Below are 23,573 nucleotides of genomic sequence, written 5' to 3'. Positions count from 1 at the left end.
CATGGAGGCTGCCTGTCTTCCTGGAAGTGTTTTCTTTATATCGGCATGTTTAGCGTGACTTTGTTGTACACTATGAAAACTGAACTGAACATGACCCCCACTTGTTGTGCAAACAATACTCCCCGCCATGTCTCATTTGCGCCAGGTTCAAACAATAAACACAAAGCCGTGCTGTATTTTGGCACACAGGACAGCGCTCATGTTCCACTTTGGAGTCGGAGACACCTCTCGAAACTCAGCGCTCCCACTCCCCTGCAGAAACTGGAATCCCTCCTCCCTTCTTTCCTCCCCTTTCTCTCCTGTCCTCTTTTTGCACTCGAGAAAGCCGGTTGAGTAATTACCAGAGGCTTGCGTGCGGGTTGGTTACCCTTGATTGAGTCATCCTAACAGATTGTTTTCAATGAGACAGCGCTGAGTAGCCAACCTGCAAGGACCTGCCCAGACGTCACCCAGACCACACAGTCAGCCGACGCTCCTCGTCCACGTTGGCGCCCAACTAGTTTCAGAACAATCCCTCCTTTCTCGCTCATCTTTCCATTCACATACCACAACAACAAGTGGAAAACAACCCCGATAACATGAACAAACATGCTTCGATCAAGCTTGCGGTAGGCGTTCCAACAGGCTGAGAAAAGTTCATGACTCACACTCGACTCGTGCAAATCCCTCATGCACACACCTGTAATTGATGTAAATAAAAGAGAAAACAATTTTCCTCAACCTTAGCACATCCGTAGCGTTTTCTCAAGAATTCATCTGATGTTTTGTGAAATCAGCTCCATATCCACCTTTTCACCTGCATCAGATGCTCACTAAGCCTGCCAGAGGGGAAACAAAAACCCAGATTCACTGGAGCTCCTTCACACAGCCGAGCCTCACCTCCGACTCCGGTCACGACTCCAAACTGAATGATTGGATTGCAGATTTTTGTCAAAATTGCTGTAACCTCTCCCCTTGTCTTTGTCTGGCTCCTTCTCTCCTCCTCACCCTCACTCAGGGTTAGCTGATACACTGAGAGGAGAGCTAGGAGAGCTCACATGTGCGTGGGCGGTTTAAGCGCCTCTTTTTCTTTTCAAGCAGGAGCCCACACAGCGCCCTCATTTCCCTGCTAAATTTAAACCAGAGGCCATGTTAACAGTGTGATGTTATCGACCCCTTTCTAACCAGATTCCTATTGGGAGAGTGGCCTGAACCTGAGTGGGCAACTCCTCACCGCATAGGCTGCTCCATCACAATGCACTCAGCAACCTCTAAACTCATGATTTTCATACATCCATCCGATAAAAAAAAAATGACGTGATCGGTTTTGACGCCATTAGCCACTGTCTGTGCCTCTTAACATTTCCTGCACAAGTTTGCCGTCACTCAGCACCACTTTTCCAGGTTCATTTTGTTTGACCACTCATGCGTTGTTGTGGTGTGTGCGTGTACATCTGTGTGTGTGTGTGTGGTAGCGAGCATGTTGATGCTTCACTGCCTCTACGGCCTTCGCTGGCTCGGATTGGAGTTGAATGTGAATTGAAAAAAAAAAAAAAGAAGGCGAAAAGGAGCACCTCAGCCTGTCTCACTCCATCAATCATGACAGCTCCTTCTCTTCCACATCACTCGTTCCCATTTTTATAGCCACACATCTCAGCCCATGTCATCACATTTGCATTCATCCGCCTGCAAATTATACTGCTCCGTTTCCACAAACGACGCTTATCAGCCATGATGTGTTTTCAGCTTGCACTGGCATTGGAAATATAAATGGGGGATAATTTATAATTCTCCCATGGATTTAGGCAAAAAGCAACAGCAGCTGCAATAGAAGGGGATTAAGACCAAGAAGCGATAGTAACTCTTAGGAACCTTTAATGTGTTGCTGCTCTGTTGACACACTGAGCCGAGTCAACGGTAAACAAATTAAGCAATTAGGCACATCACAAACTGTTATTCATGGAGTTAAGTAACAGCTGTTCTTGAGCGCTACTATTTAGTGCCCTGATATGTCAGGGGAGCATGAGGCAGCAGTTTTTAATGTTCCATGTGTGTCGACTAGTCGCTGCCGGGACCTAACCGAAGCCCTGCTCATGCTGCATTTAGCTGGTTGGTGATAAAGACCCGTCCACAGGGAGAGGAGCAGAGAGGTTGGCTCTTTTGTCTTTTCATACGCCAACAGTCAAAGCGGGATGATGAATACCGGCTCTCCGGTGAACAATGAATCAGCAGGGTGTGAGGCTCGCTGTCTCTGTTTTAAAAATGTCTGGCGTTACCTGAACGAACAGGAAGCTGAGGAAGGAGAAAGGTACCATGGATAATTGTGTCTCTTAGACATGTGTGCTTAAGATCTTTACACTCCAGGATAGCAATATGACATTTAGTCAAACTGGGTCTTCAGTGGATCTTTAAATAGTACAGTAGAGCCTTGCTAGCAGTGCTGTATGTTAAATCATAAAGGACTAGTTCACACAACTTACAAATATACACTCATCGGCCACTTTAGTAGGTAGACCTTGCTAGTAATCCTTCCTTTCCTTAATCCTTCATGGCATAGTTTCAACAAGGTCCTGGAAACATTCCTCAGAGTTTGGTCCATATTGACATGATAGCATCACACAGTTGCTGCAGATTTGTCGTCTGAACATCCATGACGAGAATCTCCCGTTCCACCACATCCCAAAGGTGCTCTATTGGATTGACATCTGGGGACTGTGGAGGACATTTGAGTACAGGGAACTCATTGTCATGTTGAAGAAACCAGTCTGAGATGATTCCAGCTTTATGACATGGAGCGTTATCCTGCTGGAAGTAGCCATCAGAAGATGGGTACACTGTGCTCATAAAGGGGTGGACATGGTCAGCAACAATACTCAGGTAGGCTGTGGACTTTAAACCATGCTCAGTTGGTACTAAGGGGCCCAAAGTGAGCCAAGAAAATATCCCCCACACCATTACACCAGCAGCAGCAGCCTGAACCGTTGATACAAGGCAGGATGGATCCATGCTTTCATGTTGTTGACGCCAAATTCTGACCCTACCATCTGAATGTGGAGCAGAAATCCAGACTCATCAGACCAGGCAACGTTTTTCCAATCTTCTATTGTCCAGTTTTGGTGTTGCTGTGTGAATTGTAGCCTCAGTTTCCTGTTCTTAGCTGACAGGAGGGTCACCCGGTGTGGTCTTCTGCTGCTGTAGCCCATCTGCCTCAAGGTTGGACGTGTTGTGTGTTCAGAGATGCTCTTCTGCAGACCTCGGTTGTAACCAGTGGTTATTTGAGTTACTGTTGCCTTTCTATCAGCTCCAACCAGTCTGTCCATTCTCCTCTGACCTCTGGCATCAACAAGGCATTTTGTCCCACAGAACTGCTGCTCACTGGATATTTTCTCTCTTTGGGACCATTCTCTGTAAACCCTAGAGATGGTTGTGGGTTAAAATCCCAGTAGATCAGCAGTTTCTGAAACACTCAGACCAACAACCATGCCGCGTTCAAAGTCCCTTTAATCACCTTTCTTCCCCATTCTGATGCTCGTCTTGACCATGTCTACATGCCTTAATGCATTGAGTTGCTGCTATGTGATTGGCTGATTAGAAATTTGCATTAACGAGCAGTTGGACAGGTGTGCCTAATGAAGTAGCCGGTGAGTGTAGAAAACTTGAATTTGCACAGTCTACCTCTATGTTTCAGTGTCTGACCACTTAACTAAAAGTACCCGAAGCAGTTTCACTTTCAAATATTCAATGTGAGACCTCAATTTATAATCCCCGGCCTGTATCAAAGGTCTTCAAAATAAATTAAGCAAAACAAATGATGTTTTGATGCAGTTGCTACTTAGGTCCTCTGAGGGTCTTTCCCTTTTAGATCATTAAGCCACAGTTGAGTCAGCCTGCAAGTAAAATGAGCTCAAACTCAATGGAAACAATAAATAAAGCCACATGTGAAAGAATATTCTTTTAATGATATTTACAATATTACTCACAAACTTTACAACATTAACAGCACAATCAAAACAAATGTGTTTTTTAATGATAACAGCATAATTGCACAAATGTGGTGATAATGAGAGCAGCTGTTGAGTCATAGCTGAGAATGTTTTGATATTGGGCTGACATCCGTTTGCTCTTCTACTGCTGAGCCTGTTTTCTCTCTGGCTCACTCAGATATTCCTCACAGTGACTTTCTCAAATAAACCATCTCCCATCGCTCCCAACTCCATCAGAAAGTTGTCGCTACGAGTACCGTCGTGCGAATGTATAAGCTCACCGTCAGCCGTCGGTCTCCCTCGAGCCTGTCTTCCTTCTTTTGTTTCCATGTTTGTCCCGCTCCAGCGTCAACAGTGTCATCTCTCCTGCCCCTTGTCGACCAGGCCACCCATCAGTGAACTCCTCAGCAATCCTGGAGCTGGTTGCTAGTAAACACCAGCAGTTGCGTTCTGCACCGATGGGGTTTGATGTCACAGGGCTAGCATAGCAGCACTGGTAATAGGATTTCACGCTCGGCGCCAACGGAGCCCCGCGGCACGAAATGGGCTTTCACTTCCCTCGGGAGTCACTTGGCCAAGCACAGCAAGCAAGGAGAACATTTTGAAAACATATTGAAATATAATGAATAAAAGGCTCTCCCTCTATTTCTGCTTCTGAGATCCTGCGTAGTTTACTCTCCATTTCCACAGAGAAAGCATTTCCATACTGAGAGGAGGTGTTCTGTGATTAAGGCACAGAGAGCTTTTCATTTGATTCAAAGGCAAATGGGAAACAAGGCAGTGCATCATAAGCAGTAATGAACTTCAGATCCGTTGCTCAACTTGGCTACACGATTTATTTCACGCCACTCAACTTGTCTCCATTTCTTTCGTTCCTACTCCTCTCTGCCATCACTCTCTCCCCCTCTGAGTGTCTTTTTCCTTCCTGCATGACTCTGTTGACACCTACATTCATCTGTCTCTGAGCGAAAAAAAGACAAGTGCTTTTTTTCCCCGCCCGTTGTGTTGCCTCTGACTCATTTCTCTCCCCGCCCTGTGTCCTGTGTCTTCTCTCCCATCAGTGGAATTTTGAGGAGACCACCGAGCATGTGAGTAACCCTCATGTGTGCTGCTGGGTTGTCTTGCAGGGAAGGTTGTTCTCCCCTCTGCAATTTAGGGGTGCTGTGTGTGCTTGTGTGTTCGGGTAATGAGTTGTGTGTGTGTGTTTTGTTTTTGCTTGTAATCTTCTCTGTGTGAATCCTTGTGAAAGATCATAACCCCCCGTCATACCCACAGCAAGAGATGTGTGTCTTAATGATTCCTGTTTATTATATTGTTTTTGCGTTTTTATTACAACAACAAAGCTTGAGGATTACTTTAAATGATCACTGTGGATGCGATTTACATATATCTGTAAGGGATGATGTATAGTGAGTGGGTTGTTATCAAAAGTAAGGATGAGCATGACCACAACAAAATACAGAAGCATCTTTAGGCTTTCTCAACCATATCAACACAGTTACTGTTATTATCCTGCTCAATAAACTGACGCTTAGTCAGTAAATATTAAATTAAAATTAAGAGCAATAATACGTTCCTTCAGCTAGAATAATAAGTAGTTGGAGTTACATCAAGAGTATCTCAAGAATACAAGGAATTTGACTCCAGTAAACCACACTCTCTCTGTACAGTTATTGTAAATACACACTAAATATTATAAAAATAGAACAAAACTAGAGCTTAAGTTGTAAGAAAAAATTAAGATAATAGTAATAAAAAATATATATTAAATAATAATAATAATAATAATAATAATAACAACAATAGCGATAATAATAGCAATACCAATAATAATAATAATAACATGAAATAAAAATAATAATAATAATAATAATAATAATTCCATGGATGCAGTTAAGAGTGTAGCTGACTGCATTTGCAAATTTTGCTTTTATAACTGTAAGTAAAAATACACACAAAATAAAATTAAAACAAGAAATATAGAAATAAAAAAAGAAGAAAACTGAGCTTAAATAGAAATAAAAAATAAGGATAATAATAATAAAAATATAAATATATATTAAAAAATTATAGTAATTTAATGATAATAATAATAATAATAATAATAATAATAATAATAATAATAATAATTATTATTATTACTATTATTATTATTATTATTATTATTATTATTATAAAAAACAGGATTTTTAAAAAAAAAAGATCAGGGAGAGAAAACCCGAAAATTAAACAATACCAGAAACCAGTTAAAAAAGCTGCATGGCAGTATGTGATCAAAGACTTAAAACACTTGCAAGAAGCTGCATTAAGTTAGTATAAATAACGTTTTTAGTCATTTTGTCCATAAAAGAGTCAGAAATCATGCCTGGAAAGCTCATCCTCTCTTCTTTCAGGAACTGTTTGAATTTTTCCCTTGCCCAAATAGTTGAAGAGTTACGGTAATGAGAACAGCTTGCCTCAACTATTCCCTGTGATTGGAGCATCATTTCACATAGATTCCTATACACTACCCTAATACCCAGGATATGGTGGTAAAGCTTTTTTCTTTAAGGAGCCCTTTAAATGTTATTACTAGCCCAAATTGTTGTGGAGTTACGGTAATTTAAAGAGCACTGACAAATGAGAATGCTGGTGCCCAGATGAGTTTTGAGGTGTTTAATAGGCAGAAAGCGTGCAAAAAATATTCAGCATTTACAATTCAATACAGCAACAGCAGTCTGTTGTCTTTTGTACTGATAAATAACAGACCATTTGGTTTAACTGTTGCAGTGTAGTAACCAATCAGAATCAAGCTCCTAACAAAATTCTGAATCAGAGCACAAAAAAGCCTTCAGTCTGTAGCGGCTGAGTGTTCCCTGAACTGAGGCACTTCCTGCAGCAAGCTTGCAGTTCCTCTCCCTGTCAATGAGCTTACAGTGGCACAGTGTCACCATCTCAGTGTGATGCTGACATTAATCAGGCTCGCCTCACCTGCTGTCTCACCTACTGTTCCAGATGACATGCCTATCTGAGGGGAGGAGCTGCGTTTTTTTTATCAGCTTCTCTCATCTCTAAGATTGCCACCAGCCTTTCATGTTCTTTTCATTTGCCTGGATGGCAGCTCACTGTTCTATGGCTGTCACGCAGCCCTTTGTTATGGCTTATTACCTCCCAGACGTCACATTGCACTGGCATAAGCGCGGGGCCACATACTGTTCCAAGTGAGAAATTCAATAGAAACCTGCCAGAATAACAAACATCGCTTTCATCTTTCAAACAAGGGCGAAGACTTTGTTTGAGACGAGGTTTATAGCTCTCAAGAAACCCTATCAAATAATTACTCTCTTCAATTTCAGGTTCTTGTTCCCTGACAGAGAAAATACACCACTGGCTTATCAAAATAGTGACCACCTGTGATAGATTATTGATGCAGAGTTTTTCCGCTCATCTGTTCAGTATCAACACTGGATGTTTTCGTTTTTCAAAAGGAGCCAGCACAATGAGCGCACATCGTTTTTATTTATTTGCTAACAACCAGTTAAACAGAAATCTGTTTAAACACACGGACAGATTCTTCCAGCGACACCCACATGGCATGAGTCAGACATGCCTGTGCTCCCCCTCCTTTTTGGTGTGTTGATTAACACCTGACAGACACAGAGCGAGACTCTGTCAGAGGAAGACATCTGCTCACCCATCTTTAGGATTTCTTTAGCCGCCGTCTTTAGATAATTTATGTCCTGTGACTGTCGACAGACAGATGTCGGCTGCAAAAATATTAGCATGGTTTACTGACCTGTGATGTCTTCATGGGGAGAAAAATGTGAAGTGCAAGTGAAAAAAGAAAAGATAAGTGGTAACAAGAGTTGTACTTTCTAGAAATCGTCCGAGCTTATATATTTGTTCTTACAATGCTGTCCGTTCCCCCCTGGCATTACACACCACTGCTCGGATCCTGGTGAGGGAAGCTTGGAGAAAAGAATCCATTTCTATAACTAGTCGACTTGATAATCTCTGTAATGCCCTTTGGTGCTGCTCTAAGCATTTGCTCTGAAGGAAACTTTGAAGCCTCGCTTTTTCTATTTTCTGCTGAGTTTCATAAGTGTTGCTAGACCCGGTTTGACCTTGCCAGAAAAGGGAAAAAGGATCTCTCCGGCTGCCACTGCTGAGACTGTTAAAGCCATTTTGTATGATTAAAGTAATGAGACTTCCTCCATAAAGTTAGAATGGTTTTTTATGATACAGTAATTTAGCATTTTCTCCCCTGTCTCTCTTAAAGGCTAGTATGGGAGCGCTGAGTGTCCCTTAAAGAGCAGAGCAGTTAAAAGCGTTGTCAAAGCGAGCTGGCTTATACAGACTGTTAAATGTTCTTCTATGGTAAGGAAATTAAAACTTCATTAGTTAGAGCAACAGCATGAGGGCAAAGCCGTATTATATTTTCCGAGAGCATGAGAAGTTTGCGGGGAGTTCCGGCAGGAAGGCTCGTAGGCATCAGCGTATTCATCCTCTCAGTGGCCCCAGCCAGACTCCGGCGTGTGTGTGTGTGCTCAAGCCCAAGGCATTAATTTGCTCTCAGTATCGAGTGTGTGCTCATGTCTGTGTGTGTATACGTACATGTCCGTACATGCATGTGAGCTTTAATGTGTGTTCAAACTAAGTACCAGTATATATATATACTGTACACGGGTGAGTATGTGTTCACTTATGTGTGTGTTTGTTTACATACGGGCTTTGTTGAAGCTCAGAGTGTTTAATTTAAGCGTGTGTGGGTGTGTTTTTGTTCACACTGATGCAGTCTGGTAAAGTGAGTGCCAGCGCTGCAGCAGGTTATCAATATCAGAGTGTTACCTCTTTTTTTTTTTTCTACTCACTGTTTGTTCCTGACAGTTCAGTTACTGATAAGTGCAAACACCTGAGTGTGTCCGTGTTTCTGCATTAAAGAAAACACATACATTAGGATCTCAACCAAAGACGAAGAATTAAAGCAAAATTCAACAACAAAAATAAAAAAAAAATTTAAGATGATTTCTTTGGAGTGGTGTGCTTGTGCAGACTTCAGTGCAGTGATGCTCCCACACTCCTCTGGGTTTATTCTCATGCTTATCCATGCAGAAGCAGGAACACTGACACACTGGTGATGTTCTGGTTCACTGGTTGGTTTGTTGGTTAATGGGTTCAAAGTGTGCCTTACAGTTGGGCGAAGGAGTTTTTCTTGACTGAGAAAAGTTCCTTTGTCTGACAGCGTGTGATTAAAATGTCCTCTTAAAGGTTTTGTTCCATTTAATAGGAAAACTAAAGAATCTCATGTTTGGAGATTGGTGTTGTGTTTGCCTTTGCCGTGTGTGTGTGTGTGTGTGTTGTGTGAGGGGATAGGAGCTTGTGTGAAAAAGGGGGTTTTGTGGGTTTGTTTCCTTTTGTCACTGAGACAGTCTCGCTCAGGCTCACTGATTCCTTTTAACCCCTGACCTGGTGATTTTTCCATTTTGCAGGAGGCCATCATTGGCGGACTGCAGTCTGAAACTACCTACTCTGTCACTGTGGCAGCGTACACCACCAAGGGTGATGGAGCTCGGAGCAAAGCTAAGGTCATCACCACCACTGGAGCAGGTCAGAGTCACTTTTATCAAGGTTATCATGTAAAGCATAGGCTGTGTGCTATCTGTTTAGAGTGAATACTATAGTATTATCTTTAAAGCTTAAGACAGATAACCTCTGTCTCCCTCATTCAAGGATGTTCTTCAACAAGAAGGCTGCGTGACAGGAATGTCTTCAGCGTGTTACCTTCAGTCCCTCGCTCAGCTATTATGACTATTCACTATTGAATTTATAAGAGGAGGATATGTCAGGTTAAAACCATTCATAAGACTGAGATATTTGAAAACTCAACCACATTTATTAAAAGATAAAATGATCATTTATATAACCTTAGATTATTTCTTTGTTGTCCTGTTAGACATGTTTTAGGTTCATGCATTTCTTCGATGAGCAGCAGAGCTAAAGCTGTGCCCATGAAAAAAATGCCAAATGCTTTCTGCTAATGCCAACAGCTTATTCTGACATTGATTCTTGCTTAATGGTGTTTTATTTATCCTTTATTTTACCAGGAATATTCCCATTAAGATGCAAAATCTCTCTCATAAGGGAGTCCTGACCTAGACAGCAGCATAAAAAGTTTTACACGAAGAGCAAGACAGAATTTAGCTCATCAGAGGATCCTTAATCCAAGCTTCAAAGTATTCCAAACTAATAAAGTAATCCAGTTTTAGATGAGCCTTATAGCTCAGAGCAGGATGAAGGAGCACTGAAGGCACAAAGACAGAGAGAGTCAGAGGAACGAGGAGCAGAATCCGTCTGCAGGACTGAAGGTTACAGCCAGAGTCAGTAAAGAGTAGAGATAAGGCAGCAGATCATTTAGTATGGTCTTAAAAAGAAAAATATACAAATGCTCCATTCTTCTGTTGTGTAAGAAAAGCAAAACTACTCTTTTGTACAAGACACAGTGTGTGCAAGATCTTAAACCAGAGACTAAAGGGAAAGCAGCATTTTCAGAGAGGCTCAGGTAGCATGCATATAAAAAATCAATCACCAGTCTTACCCTCAGGTTGTTCAAGAAGGAAATCCAGGTATTTAAAAGTTGGGGCACCAATCTTACCGCCCCCATTAGGTTTTTTTTTTCACCTTTTAAGCTTTTAATCAAAGAGAGGAAAAGACAGTGAATAGAGCACGAAATAAGGTGAGAGTTAGGAGTGACATTTGGGAAAGGTGCCACAGGCTGTACTTGAACCCCGACTGCCTGTGCAAGGTCTTGCTGTATGGGACGTGCAACCTGGACCCCTGTGCTATACCAGCACCTAAATCTCCTCATTAGTTAAAGTAAAAATCTTGTAGTCATTTTTTACCCTCTTCTTTAACTCAAAGAAGTACATCACTTAAGTCTCATTGGCGAGACAAGTTCACAAAGATTTCTTTGGACAGCACCGGAAGCAGCTTGCAAATCAACTCCACTCATTAGGGAAGATGATAAAGCTTATTGAACGGTGTCATCCACATAGAAATGAAGCTTGGGATCTTTGACACTTTTACACAAACTATTTATATGTGTAACAAAAAGAATAGGGCCCAGTATGGACCCTTGTGGGACACCATTTTTATGTCCAAACAAAAGAAGACAAAGCAATCAAGCCTGACATATTGCGTCCTATTACTCAGGTAGCTTTTGAACCACTGAAGAGTTTTAACCAAAAAACCAACGTAAGTTTACCTCTGTAAAAGAATCAAATGGTCGTCCATCTTGAAGGCTTTAGATCAGGGGTAGGCAACCTGGGGCTTTGGTGCGCCGTAGCTAGCACGTGAGCCTATTTATGTTGGCACGCAGAAAAAATGACAATGAGGCAGAGGACAGAATAAATAAAATTAAATTAAATTAAATTAAATAAACCAAAATAAAATAAAATAAAATAAAATAAAATAAAAAATAGAGTAAATTAAAAAAATAAAAATAAATAATAAAACTATTTTTTTTTTTTTCTTTTTAATACTTTACAAAAAATTGGGTAACCTAAAAATGTTCTGACATACAAATTGAACAAATAACATTAAAGAATAAATTTAAATCATGACGTTACAAGGGCACAAATGTGTTTTGCAAGAGCATCGCCATAAATCTGTCGGGAGGTCAGTTTGCTACCTTTCAATTACATCCATTTAACGGTGTTATCATGGCAAACAAACCAAGTTCCAGTCGTTCTTTCAAGCAAAGTTGGACAAGAGAGTATGCATTTATCGTCAGAGATGGCTGCAGATAAAGCGATATGCAGCCATAATCAACAAACAAGGCCTCATCAGCGTGTAGAAGAATGTTATTTTGAGATTTGTCTGAATTTCTTTTGCATATATTGAGAAATCAAAACTCAATGTATTGTCCCATCTCTTTTATTTACAGTGCCAGGAAAGCCCACCATGATGATCAGCACAACAATGGGCAACACTGCCCTGATCCAGTGGCAGCCACCCAAGGAGATGGTGGGTGAGCTCATGGGTTACCAGCTGCAGTACAAGCGCACCGACGAGGAAACCTACACCTCCCGTGAGCTGAAGAAGACCGACGACCACTACACCGTCACTGGACTCCACAAAGGCGCCACGTATGTGTTCCGCCTTAGCGCCCGTAACCGCGCAGGCAACGGGGAGGCTTACGTGAAGGAGATCGGCACCGCTGAGGACGTGCCCACCGGCTTCCCATTGAACCTGCAGGTCACCGGCCTGACCCAGTCCAGCACCCAGCTGACCTGGGAGCCCCCGCTGATGGTGGAGAGGAACGGGAAGATCATTTACTACATGGTGGTGTACAGGGACATCAACAGTCAGCAGAACAGCACAAACCGCACAGCCGACACACACATGACAATCCAGGGCCTGAATCCTGACACCACGTACGACATCCGGGTGCAGGCGTTCACCAGTAAGGGCGGGGGACCCCTCAGCCCCAGCATCCAGAGCAGGACCATGTCCAACGGTAGGATGACACACTGTTGATATTTACACACAAACACTGTGGAGGTGTTTAATCTAGAAACATAAAATCAGGGTGTACGCACAAGTCATTTTTACACAAGCATGCGTCACTGTGTGCATCACCTGCTTACACTCTGAACACCCCTTTTCTGTCTTTATCAGTGCCACGTCTTTCTCATCTCCCCCTCCATACAGTACAGCCCTGTGTTTATTGATTTATAGAGTACTAATCTCATTACACGCTACAGTCACATTACCAGGCTGCCTCATCCTCCCTCCCCTTAGTCACAAATCCAAGACGCTCTCAGTACACACCTCTCCATGCATTTTATCATCTTATAAATGTAAGATTTCCTATTTATAGACAATGAAGCGTGAGGCTTATTTTAAGACACATGTTGTCATATGCATTTCTTGTTAATCTCAGAGATCTTGGCCTTTTTGCATATGTGTGAAATAAACAGAGCAGGCTTAAAGGAGATAAAGGCTATTTTTATGTGATCTGTAAACAAGCGTGCAGGAGATTGTTGATGTTCTTCGAACCCCCCTGTGGCTTGTCAAGTTTAGTTCAAAGGTATCACTGCATAATATGTTCACTTTGTTTACCGAGAAGGTTCCTCGCTGCCGCTGTTGTATGACATTGAATCAGGCACATGCTATTGGCGTACAAGATGTCACGTATGAGATACTAATCGAAAGGATCTTCCCACTCTAGATTTTCCCACGCTGAACTTTGGAGTCAAAGCTGTTATGAAAACATCCGTGCTCCTCACCTGGGATTTGCCACAAAACTACAAACCCCAAGTGCCTTTCAAGGTGAGTGCTCTGATTGGAGAAATCAGGACAAAGACACACAGAAACATTCAGGGTAGACCAAGTCTTTAGCCGGGAAATCACTGGAGTATTTTTTAACGCTTGTTTCTTCTCCAGCTTCGACAAATCCCATAACCACAGAAGAAGAAAAACAATGAGACTGTTACATGAAAATCTATTGCTAATGTAGAGCAAGCGTGTTATGTATCACTGCAACAATATAAGCTGTTCATGCGTTTCCCATGATGTAATTCAGGGACTGGAAATACTCATCACACTCATGTTCATTTATGAGGTGTAATGTTGTGTCAAATGGTGACAAAGGCAATTTGAAGTGTAAAAAGCTATAGAATAGGCTTCAACATACAGGTGTGACACCTAAGCGCATCAGACAAGGTGTCAGATGAGACAGGTGCCTCTGTGAGGAGAGAAATTGATGGTGTTTATTTGTTCGTTTAAAGCACAACCCCAACCTTTCCCTCTCCTCGTCCCTCGCAGATCTTATACAACCAGCAAAGCGTGGAAGTGCAGGGAAACCTGAAGAGGAAGCTGATCTCGCAGCTGCAGCCGGACACAGACTACTCCTTTGTGCTGACAAGCAGGGGCAACATTGCCGGAGGTCTGCAGCAGCAGGTGTCCATCCGCACCGCCCCTGACCTGATCAAGACCAAGCCTCGCACACATCAGGCTCAGGGCGGCAAGATGACCATCAACCTGCCTCAGGTCCAGACCACCACACGAGTCAGGTCAGTGCTGGGATGGTACCAGAAAACTCAGAGTCAGAGGGTTACAAAAACAGAGGATTGTAGTAACAACTCAGAAAATGAAAGATGGAAAGACAGACTTATATGTCAGAGGTGGGAGCAAGTCTCAAGTCAGTCTCACATCTTTCATCCCAAGACAAGAAAGGTCGAGTCAAGTCTGAGTCACAAACACTGTTTACCAAATAAAATGTCATTTTAACGATGTCACAATCTAAATTTAACAAATACAATGAAAGCATTTTAAATTCCTTTATTTTTTAGATAAAACCAGCATGACAAGACTTTGTCTTTGTGGTCTCATCATAGTCGAGACACATCGAGACACACTGCTACAACTTTAAGCTAAAGCTAGCCAAAGCTTCACATCACAACAGGTATCCTTAGGTATACTTACATTTGTTTGCCCTACCTTAAGGCTGTGTTATGCTTTCCCCACAAAAGTGAGGCGCAGTAATGAGACGCACAAGATCTGCCCAAGAAAATGCATGAGGCTTTTATGCTTTTTGACAACCCGCGCAGTGTCCGTTGGTGTCCATTCCCAACTGCAGGGGGCGTTGTATCACAAACGTACATCTACCAGAGTACTAAGCAAGAGTCGAAGAAGTTTGGCTTTGTTTACAACACATTTATACATCTGTCCCCGAAATTTTTTCTAGTTCTTTTAACCGATTCCTCCTTTCTGCCGAGAGTGGCTGCAATTTCACACCATGAATTATTTAGCACTCAGTTATCACATGATCTCTGTTTGAGGAGTCATACAGATGCCGGTATTTCTGCACTTTGACCACTTACACCATCTTGTCTATGAGTCTCTGACCGGCAGGTTAGAAATTTTCGAGTGTGCGCAGCGCAGAAATTTTTCGCGTGAAAAGGAGCACAGACCCCGCGGACATGTCAAGCATAAATCAGCCTTAAGGTGGTGAACAAAGTTTGAAATTGTTGCTTCTCTATCAGTTATCTTTTTGTTGCAGGTTTTGCACACAACAATTCTTATTTTTGTTTACAGCCTTGTAATTTGGGAATGCGGATGAAATTATCCTCGGTAGCATCCCGGTGTGGGTAACTGCCACTCTTGAGCAGTCTGGTGCTCAAACGGCACAGAAACATAATTCAAACTATCATTGTTTTTTCTCAAATCTGATTGGATGTTAATAGATACATTCAATGAGGCAAATTCAGTGGAAAAAATTTTTGTCCTGGAATGACACATATAATTTAGCACACTCTCTCTTAACTTCTTAAGACCGAGGGCTTGTCTGGTGTGCAATTTTTTATTCACTTTGCTTTTTGGGATAAGTAAGACCTAAGAGGTACAATAACTAAACTTGGTCTTTGTACGAGAAATTTGATTGTTTGTGTTATGAGTTCTCTATTAGTTGTTTGTTAGTAGTGTTACTGAACTTTAACGCTTAATGTTGTGATTTCACCAAAAGATGATGTGGGTGGTGTTCCTAAATGTTGCTGATTGGTCAAAGTTTGAAGAAATAAAGTATCATGGGTCTGAGAGGCAGAAATGTAATATCCACATATGTGGACAAGTATTTTTAATTCATTAGACTAAAGTGCGAGTCAAATTCTCAGTCAAGTCAAGTCAAAGTCCAAGTCGAGTTGCAAGTCTTTGATGATGTTGTCAAGTAGACTCCAGAGTTATCAAAATTAAGATTTGAGTCTGACTCGAGCCGAAATCACACGACTGTAGTCCACACCTCTGATATATGTTTTGTAATCAAACGTGAGAGTATTTTAAAGACAAGCTGTAAAAGCGCTCCTCAGAGCTCCTCAATAAGACAGTTGTTTGTATGAATCTTAATGCTCATATAGTTGACAGTAATCTCTTTAACAGCTACAGCACTGAATCGTTACCACTCAGAACAAAAGTTCAGTTAGTTTTATTTTATGGAAATGATTGTGTATAAATACTTTTGCATTTATGACTCCTGACCCTACAAAGTCTCCAAGTTTTTGTCAGAAGACGCATCATATGGGAGCTGAATCGACTAGAACTCTGAAAACTGAGCGATCCCTCTGAGGGCGTCAGCCGCACGAACGGCAAACTTGTTTCTGATCAATACGAAAGCCATTTGGAAACTTAAAACTGGAACTTTTAATCCCAGCCAGCTTAGCACCGCGGCAGAGGATAATCGAGACTTTTAACATCAGGTCGAGCTGTATTATCTTTTGACTCAAATTGTTATGAGCAGAATCTCTGTCTGACCCTGACGACTTAAGTCTTTCCTCCAGACACACATACACACACACTGACATAGACACACACACACACATCTGAGTAGAGAAAGAGCACGGGGTTGATTGGTAAAAAGATTACAGGGCTGTCAGGGCTGGCCAAGCTCCAGCACCGACTGACAAGCAGAGAGCACATGTGATTGGGGAGAGTGGAGGTGAGTGTGTGTGTGTGTGTGGAGGGGGGTGAGAGGGTGAGGAGTCTTGTTATAAATGTCTTCTCCCACTCTCAGACTTGACTGACTGTTGAATCACAGAGTTGAGGCTTGGAGAGGAAGGGGAGAGGAGCAGCTGCTCTTTCTGTCAGCAGCAGCTGATTTTACGAGTGGTTGAATGCTGCAGTGGGGAAAAACTTAGAGCTGAGCCGAGACCGAGTGGAGAGGAGCAGAACACAGATCAACACGGAAACAGATGTTTGCATATCAAGCACATCCTTCTGTCAGAGATGTTACACCTGAGTGTGACCTGAAACTCCTCTGATGTCTTTTCTTACCGTGTATTTTTGTTTTTACACGAGGAACACACATGTGTAGCTACATTCCTGGTCCTATTAACCCGATGAGTCCTTTGAGGATCTCTGTTAGCTGAAGGCTCCTCTCGCTGGGACGGTGTTTGTTCCAGTCTACATGGCAGATGTTCTTAGTGATTAGCCATTAATTGGAGAATGCAGCGCCAATCTGCTGGTGTTCGACCTTGGTTGGACCCGCTTGAGCACCACTCAAAGTTTTGAATTCTTTCCAGGAAACGTCGCAGTCAAAGTATGTCTTCCTAAATGTTTCAGCTCCTGTGTCGATCACAGCGTGTGTGTCCTGCAGTGGGTTCGTCCTCACACTGGCTTTATTTGTCTTGGCAGGTGGTATTACATCGTGGTGGTGCCCGTGTCCCAGTCAACGCGGCAGTGGAAGAATCCAGACGAGATGGACCTGGACGAGGTGAGTGCCAGCTGGTGGCTGATTGGCTAATGTGTGAGGTCAGAGGTCGCGGGTAGCATCTTCCGTTCCAACTGGGTAGAAAGTCACTGTTTGTAGCTAATTAGCTCTACCCTCCTGGGCTCAGGAGGAGGGTGACACGGCAGAGAGATTTTAAACAATGACTCACTCGGGCAGGTGGGGAATGTCCTGATTGGATGCCAGGTCTGTAAACTGTACCCATCTGCTAAATTCAACAGTTTGAGTTCTCACTGAATGTTCTTCGGTTTATGATACTACCACCAGGGTAATTTATTTACATAAAGCTCTTTTCAAAACATCAGTTAAACAGTCCGCTGCCTCGGCTCCATAATTTTCTTTTAAGTTAGAGTTTGGCCAACCAAAGAAAGTTTTACATTAGGTATTCAAAAGAGAAAAGAGATTTATGACTGCTTTATTATTCTATTGAACAAAGGTCCTCCTCGTCCACAGGAGAATTCAGACTAAATGACTCGCCCAAATATTAATAGCATCATTTTTAAGTAAACTGCAAGGCTCGTTGCTTTCACATCGCTTTTGTTCAAACTCCCTGAAGAAATAACAGAGGAGAGCTGGAGAGGGAGAGAGTTGGGACTCCCTAAGTCATTAAACACTGAGCAGGCCATTGTCTCCTCCCTCCGACATAATGATTTAATAAAGCTACATCTGGAGCAGCACATGAGACACCACTGACAGAAAACAAAATGCTGCTGAAAACATAATGCCGCAGTGCTGGGTGCTCCTGCTCATTTATTAACCAGGCTGGCAGTCATGCTGAGACTGTGTGCTGGAGCAAGCGCTAATTGCTCGCTTCGTAGCTTGGCTGCATTGTTTGCAAAGTTATATCACAGAGCAAAGGGCGTGATGGCTGTGTGGAGTCATTATCTCCGATTTTGGAGAAATGAGGAGAAAACAGACCTGGACATGGAGCGGGATTGCTCTGGAGTGGAAGAAAGTTGGGATGTGCTGGTTCACTAATTGTCAGAGTTTTCTTTACAGATCAATTAGACTTTTTTTACATGTGTCTGTGCATCCTTGAATGGCCTTACAAAGTCTTAAATTCATGTAACAAAAATTAAGGCCTTAAAATGTCCTAAATTCATTGAAAATGTCATAGGCTGGTCTTTTCTTTTTTTCTTGTTTTCTTTTTTTTTCTTTTGTAATATGCTGGTCTTAAACACATTCCCCAAAAGTCTTAAATTCAGGGGGGCAGGACAAGTAAATTTAAATTTTTGTTTTTTAATATTTCTTAAATATTTTTTATATATATTTTTTAATATTTTTATTTTCTATATGTATATCTTTCTAATATTAATATATATATATATATATATATATATATATATATATATATATATATATATATATATATATATATATATATATATATATATATATATTTATTCTTATTTTTATTACATTTTAAATGTTACTTTTTATAATTTTTTTTCAATATTTTTATATATTTATATTTCATTAATGTGACATTTTTTTAGTTCTCAAAATAGAGGCAATCTCATATCTGTCAGCCCATTTAGCTAAAACTTTTCAGTCTTTTTTTTGGCTGTAATTCCTGTTATAAATTATTTGCATACTAGCTAGCCAGTCTGGAACTATGGGTAAGCGCAAATTTATTGAGGTTCGGCTGAATGATGTCAGTTTGGATTGCAATACAGCATGATCCCCTGATCATCGCCTATATTTATAGCATTTTAGTCTTAAATTTCATTCAAGTTGGCATTAAAAGTCTTAAATTTGACTTGCAGAGACCCTGTTTTACCACAAGTTGGATAAAGAGCTTTTTCTAACTTTAGCACTACCTCTAAAACACAATCTAAGTTTGAGAAAATGACCTCTACCTTTGCTTCCTGTGTTTCTCACAGCTGCTCAGGTCAAGCGAAGGCCCTGTCCTGAGACGCAGACGCCACCTGGATTCCTCGAAGCCCTACATTGCTGCTAAGTTGGCCTCGCTGCCGACCACCTTCACCCTGGGGGATGAGGAGAGGTACAACGGGTTCTACAACAAGCCCCTGGCCAGTCCGCAGGAGTATATGTGCTTCGTCCTGGCTGTGCTGAGATCCGAGGGGACAGACAGCGCCACTAATTATGTAAGAAAGGAACACACACACCCACACACAAAGTGAAACCTCTATTTAAAGACTGAAAACTCTTCTCCGCAGCGTGCCTCACAGTAGTATTTTCAATTTTTGAGCAAAGCCCCCTCCTGGATTTGTTAGATTAAAACTTAATTTACCTGAGCTTATACTCTATTTTTGTTTGTGTCACTTTTCCTTTTTCACACAAACTATTTCAGTTTATCAGCCGTCCTCAGGCTCTGACAGCTCTTCCAATCAAACACTTCCAAAATAGCAATGGCATACCAAATTGTTGTTGTTTTTATTGCCACTTACCCTTTACCAGGGCCGCCTCTAAAAGTCATTGCAGCTCCTCCTGATAACTCCCTTATCAGCTGACAACAACATCAGAGATCCAGCGCTGCCATTTTCCAGAGCTGGCAGCTCCCCTCGCAGATCTCTTAACAATGCATATACAAGGCTCTTGGCTTTTAAGTGGGGGCCCTGTACGCTCATCAAAAAGCACTAATGCACAGTCGCAGCTCTCCTTGGGAGGGTCTGGACTAAACTCCAGTGCAGGAAGAGTCTGCGATTGCTCTGGGCTCCTCCACTACCCAAAACATGCATATTCAGTAGCTGGGCCCTGGGCGAGCTCAGAGGGGAGAGGGGCGCAAGTTCTCCATGTCCGAATCCAAATCCCAGACTTTTCACCTTTCGCTTTCTCTCCTCTCCTCCCTTTTTCTCTTTGGCTCCCTCTAGTCTCTTCTCTGCTGTGTCTCTCCTCCTCTCCCCGTCTTTCTCCACCATGAAGAGAGCACAGGAGATTGATTAGTGCAGCTGGAGTTAAGAGGAATACGAAGGCCTGGTCACAGGGCCTAGGGAGTCTGCAAAGCAGGCCTGATTCCCTTGAAATGCTGCTTTAAATGTCCCAAAAGCCCCCCTCCCTTCTCAGTAATCCCCCTCTACTGCGCTCTGACAAGGGGAGGGAGGTGCAAAGGAGGCTATAGTGGGCAGCCATGATACACTTGACTTCAAAGGAGATGCTTAAACCCCATCGCTGCACAACACTTTCTCTGCATCCGCTCGGCGCTGCAGGTTGGATCAGTGGCACTCAAGATTTGTCTGTTTCCCGTGTATTCCCCCTCCTTACTCTGTGTAGCTCCCTCCCAGTTTAAAACTTAATGGCTCGGATTAATCGGGCTGCACATACAGGATGAGTCAATCAGGGTGTTTACTTTCTGCAACCTGGTTATTGACGGCTCACTCAGGGAATCTGATTTCTTTAACTTCAACCAAATGAGACGCCTGGTTTTCTTCATTTGGGGGGACTCAGCTGGGGGAACATTTCTAACACCTTGTACCAACAGTGGTAGAATAGAATAGAAAATACTTTATTTATCCCCGAGGGGAAATTTAGGAGGAGTCACAGCAGCAATCAAGAAAAAAAAAATTAAGAAAGTGTATAGAAAGTGCAAAAAGGTCCATAAGAAAATAGATGCTGACAGCTTGTCCATCATTGTCCAGTCAGCCAGCCTCCACCTCCACAGGGTCCAGGACTGAGCTTCTTCAGCAGTCTGTTCAGTCTCTGTCTCCTGGATCCTGTCTGCTCACAGCAGGTGAAGTTGTGGCGTTGGTGTCTGGTGTTAGCTCTGTTAGCCATGTCTGTGAATAGCATGATGCTACTCTGCCCTCTGGTGTTCCCTCTGTTGCAGGGTTAGCATGGCTAGCTCGTCCATCTTATTGGAGATAGATCTTACGTTCCAAATAACGATGGATGGAAGGACAGGTCGATGCTGTCACATCTGAGAACCAGCACGTCGTCCTCACCTCCTTCTCCTCACCTTGTGGTAAACATCAGGCCTTGCACCAGTTAGCATCGACATGCTACAGGCTGCTGACAGCTGGTTTCACATGTAAATAATGCAGCCATGGTTACAAAAAAACACAGAAGACAAAACCAGTTCAGTGTCCATGACCAACAAATGAACCATACAAAGTGATGACCCACTCCAAATGCAAAAATAACATGAAACGGACAAAGACGAGCGATCTGTTGCAAGGTGACATATGACATATATAATAATATAAATAATGATTCTTTAATTGTAAGGTTTTATATGTGCAAAAAGTCCGTCCCAAAGACTTTATGCAGAGAAAGTGTTGAGTGACAGGGATTACAGTTAAGATAATTACTCCTTCAGTTTATCCTTGCAGCCAAAGTGATTATATCCAAAGTCAGGCTTTAAAAAAGAGTCACAACTGAGCTGGAGACTGTGTGGCAACAAATCAAGGACGTGCAGACACTGAGAGAAACTGTCAGTTTGGTACAACAGAGGCTGTCCTCTCACTGAACCGTCAGTCCAAAAAATCCCTCTTCAGGCTGTGTCACAAATTCACTGGAATATTCAATCCCTGGTTCAAAGTACAGTAGAGCACAGGAGAGAAATCCTATAACTGACCTGCTGCACTTAATAAACATGGAATTCACGGTGACACGATCACGGCAGCTCGTGTAAACACCTCGCTTTCCTCTTTTCTCCCCCGTAACCTTGTTCCTTGTGTGCATGACAACACGCTGAATTCTGAGGTGGAGACTACAGGCGGGCTGTCATTGATCGCCGTGCAAATCCCCCAACCGCACTCTTTGGGAAGCTCAGATACCACAGCAGCGTTTGTTTTTGTCACCCCCAATGCAGCACTTGCAAGCATTTATTACCAAACACAAACGGGTACAGGAGGTAAAGCAGGCAGCGGGATGGAGCAGTTGGCAGAAGCTGCCTCGAGCAGGATCTTCACCAGACCCAGGAGAATAAGACAACAAGTACTGGAGTAAATGACTTGTGTCTTTACTACACTTCCCCAGCACCACCCAAACTCCCTCAGCGTAGATCAAACAGGACCGCCAGGGTTTAATAAGCCCTCGTATATCAATGGCCACAAGCAGCCAGCAGTGGTTGGAGGAAAGAAGAGAGGGAAGGAAGGCAAAGGGGGATGAGAGTGAAGGAGAGAAAGAAAAGGAGAGTGCCTTCATGTCTCCCCAGCACCCAAGGCAGATAAACAAGCCGGGGGAAGTGTGAAATGGGATGATAGATGCTGGGTGTGTATAAACAGTATCATTTAATGCGAGAAGAGAGTGAGGGAGGGAGGTAGCATGAAATATTGTGTGATGTGAGACAGAGAGGAAGGGAGCCATTGGAGAGCGGAAAAGAGGAAAGCTAATTTTTTTGCATTGTGTCCCGTCCAGCCTGTGAAGCGCGCTTGAGAGAAAGTGAACTGGTTTGGAAAGGAAGGAGCCTGAGCTAATGTGTGCTTTTCTTTTGATAAGGGAGAGGTGAGTTTGTGGCACAGGGATGTGTTTACCACAGCTTTCTGTTTGCAGCGCTTTCCAGACATTTTATATTCTGCTCACTCGCAACAAGAATTGGCTTTGTAGCACTAATTCTGTTGGTGCTCTGGGCTCCAAACACCCTTAACATGGAAGACCAGCTTCTTTCAAAATTCAAAAGGCTTCAACAAACAATATCAAGAGAGAATTATAAAAACAAGGTGGGTTTTTTCATTCTCTGAGTAAATCCAAGCCCAACTTTTCACCAAGGGTGGTCAGAGGAGTTTTCTGTTACACGAACACTCCGCGTTACTTCTCCCCTCTAGTGATGCCTCCAGATATCCAGTTGCTTGGTATTCAGACAGCCGGGGAGGGAAGAGGGTAGTTCTGGTGCTGAATCGGAAAGAGGGCATGGAAAAAAGAGTGAAAAGAGTGAAGGAGAGGGGTCATCATGCAGGGTGTACAACACCCCACAGCCATGTGTCTGTTTCTGACAGATAAAGACACACAGACTATCATTTTCTCTCCTCACTCTCCTACCTTTCTGTTCCTGAGTCTCTACATCTCTTTCTCGAGCCTCCTCTTGTTGTCTTTCTCCGTGTCATGCAACGATGAGCTCCTCAGCCTCCCTGGGGAGCCGCAGAGAGCGGCAGATACATAATGGGCGTCTTTGCATGTTTGTTTGTTTGTCTGGCACACACCCCCGCGGCTTATTTAAGCCACTTTTGGAGAGACGTGCAGCTTGAGGGGTCAACGGCGAGTTGAAACAAATGTGCCTGTGCTGCACGTAGCGCATTCAGAGCTCAGGGGACAGCAGAGCATCGGCCGGCCGGCTCGGGAAGTTGTGTAGCCCACAGGCCAGATAGCTGACTCGATACACTGCTACTACCACAACACTCCTACTTCTTTGTCTTCCCTCTGTCTCCTCGCTGTGTGCCATCTCTCATAACCCA

General features: G+C 42.8%; 1 protein-coding gene across 20 annotated transcripts in view; it reads left to right on the top strand.

The window, feature by feature from the left end:
* The window catches only part of ptprfb (protein tyrosine phosphatase receptor type Fb), a 228,741-nt gene that overhangs the window by 161,063 nt on the left and 44,105 nt on the right, over positions 1-23,573 (top strand). For 12 of the 20 annotated variants that reach the window (XM_074689216.1, XM_074689230.1, XM_074689234.1 and 9 more), the window contains 7 exons: positions 5,024-5,050; positions 9,431-9,548; positions 11,884-12,456; positions 13,171-13,271; positions 13,767-14,014; positions 17,127-17,205; positions 19,104-19,328. In XM_074689216.1, the coding sequence (XP_074545317.1) occupies positions 5,024-5,050; positions 9,431-9,548; positions 11,884-12,456; positions 13,171-13,271; positions 13,767-14,014; positions 17,127-17,205; positions 19,104-19,328 (1,371 nt within the window). The remainder of the gene's footprint in view (positions 1-5,023; positions 5,051-9,430; positions 9,549-11,883; positions 12,457-13,170; positions 13,272-13,766; positions 14,015-17,126; positions 17,206-19,103; positions 19,329-23,573) is intronic. The other 8 variants (XM_074689231.1, XM_074689222.1, XM_074689228.1 and 5 more) reach the window with 1 other exon arrangement.

The sequence above is a fragment of the Halichoeres trimaculatus genome, unplaced genomic scaffold (assembly GCF_033239565.1).
Source record: "Halichoeres trimaculatus isolate MK-OKI-2021-1 unplaced genomic scaffold, fHalTri1.1 fHalTri1_scaffold_15, whole genome shotgun sequence".
Classification (NCBI taxonomy): Eukaryota; Metazoa; Chordata; class Actinopteri; order Labriformes; family Labridae; genus Halichoeres; species Halichoeres trimaculatus.
This window is presented reverse-complemented; position numbering and strand designations above follow the sequence as displayed.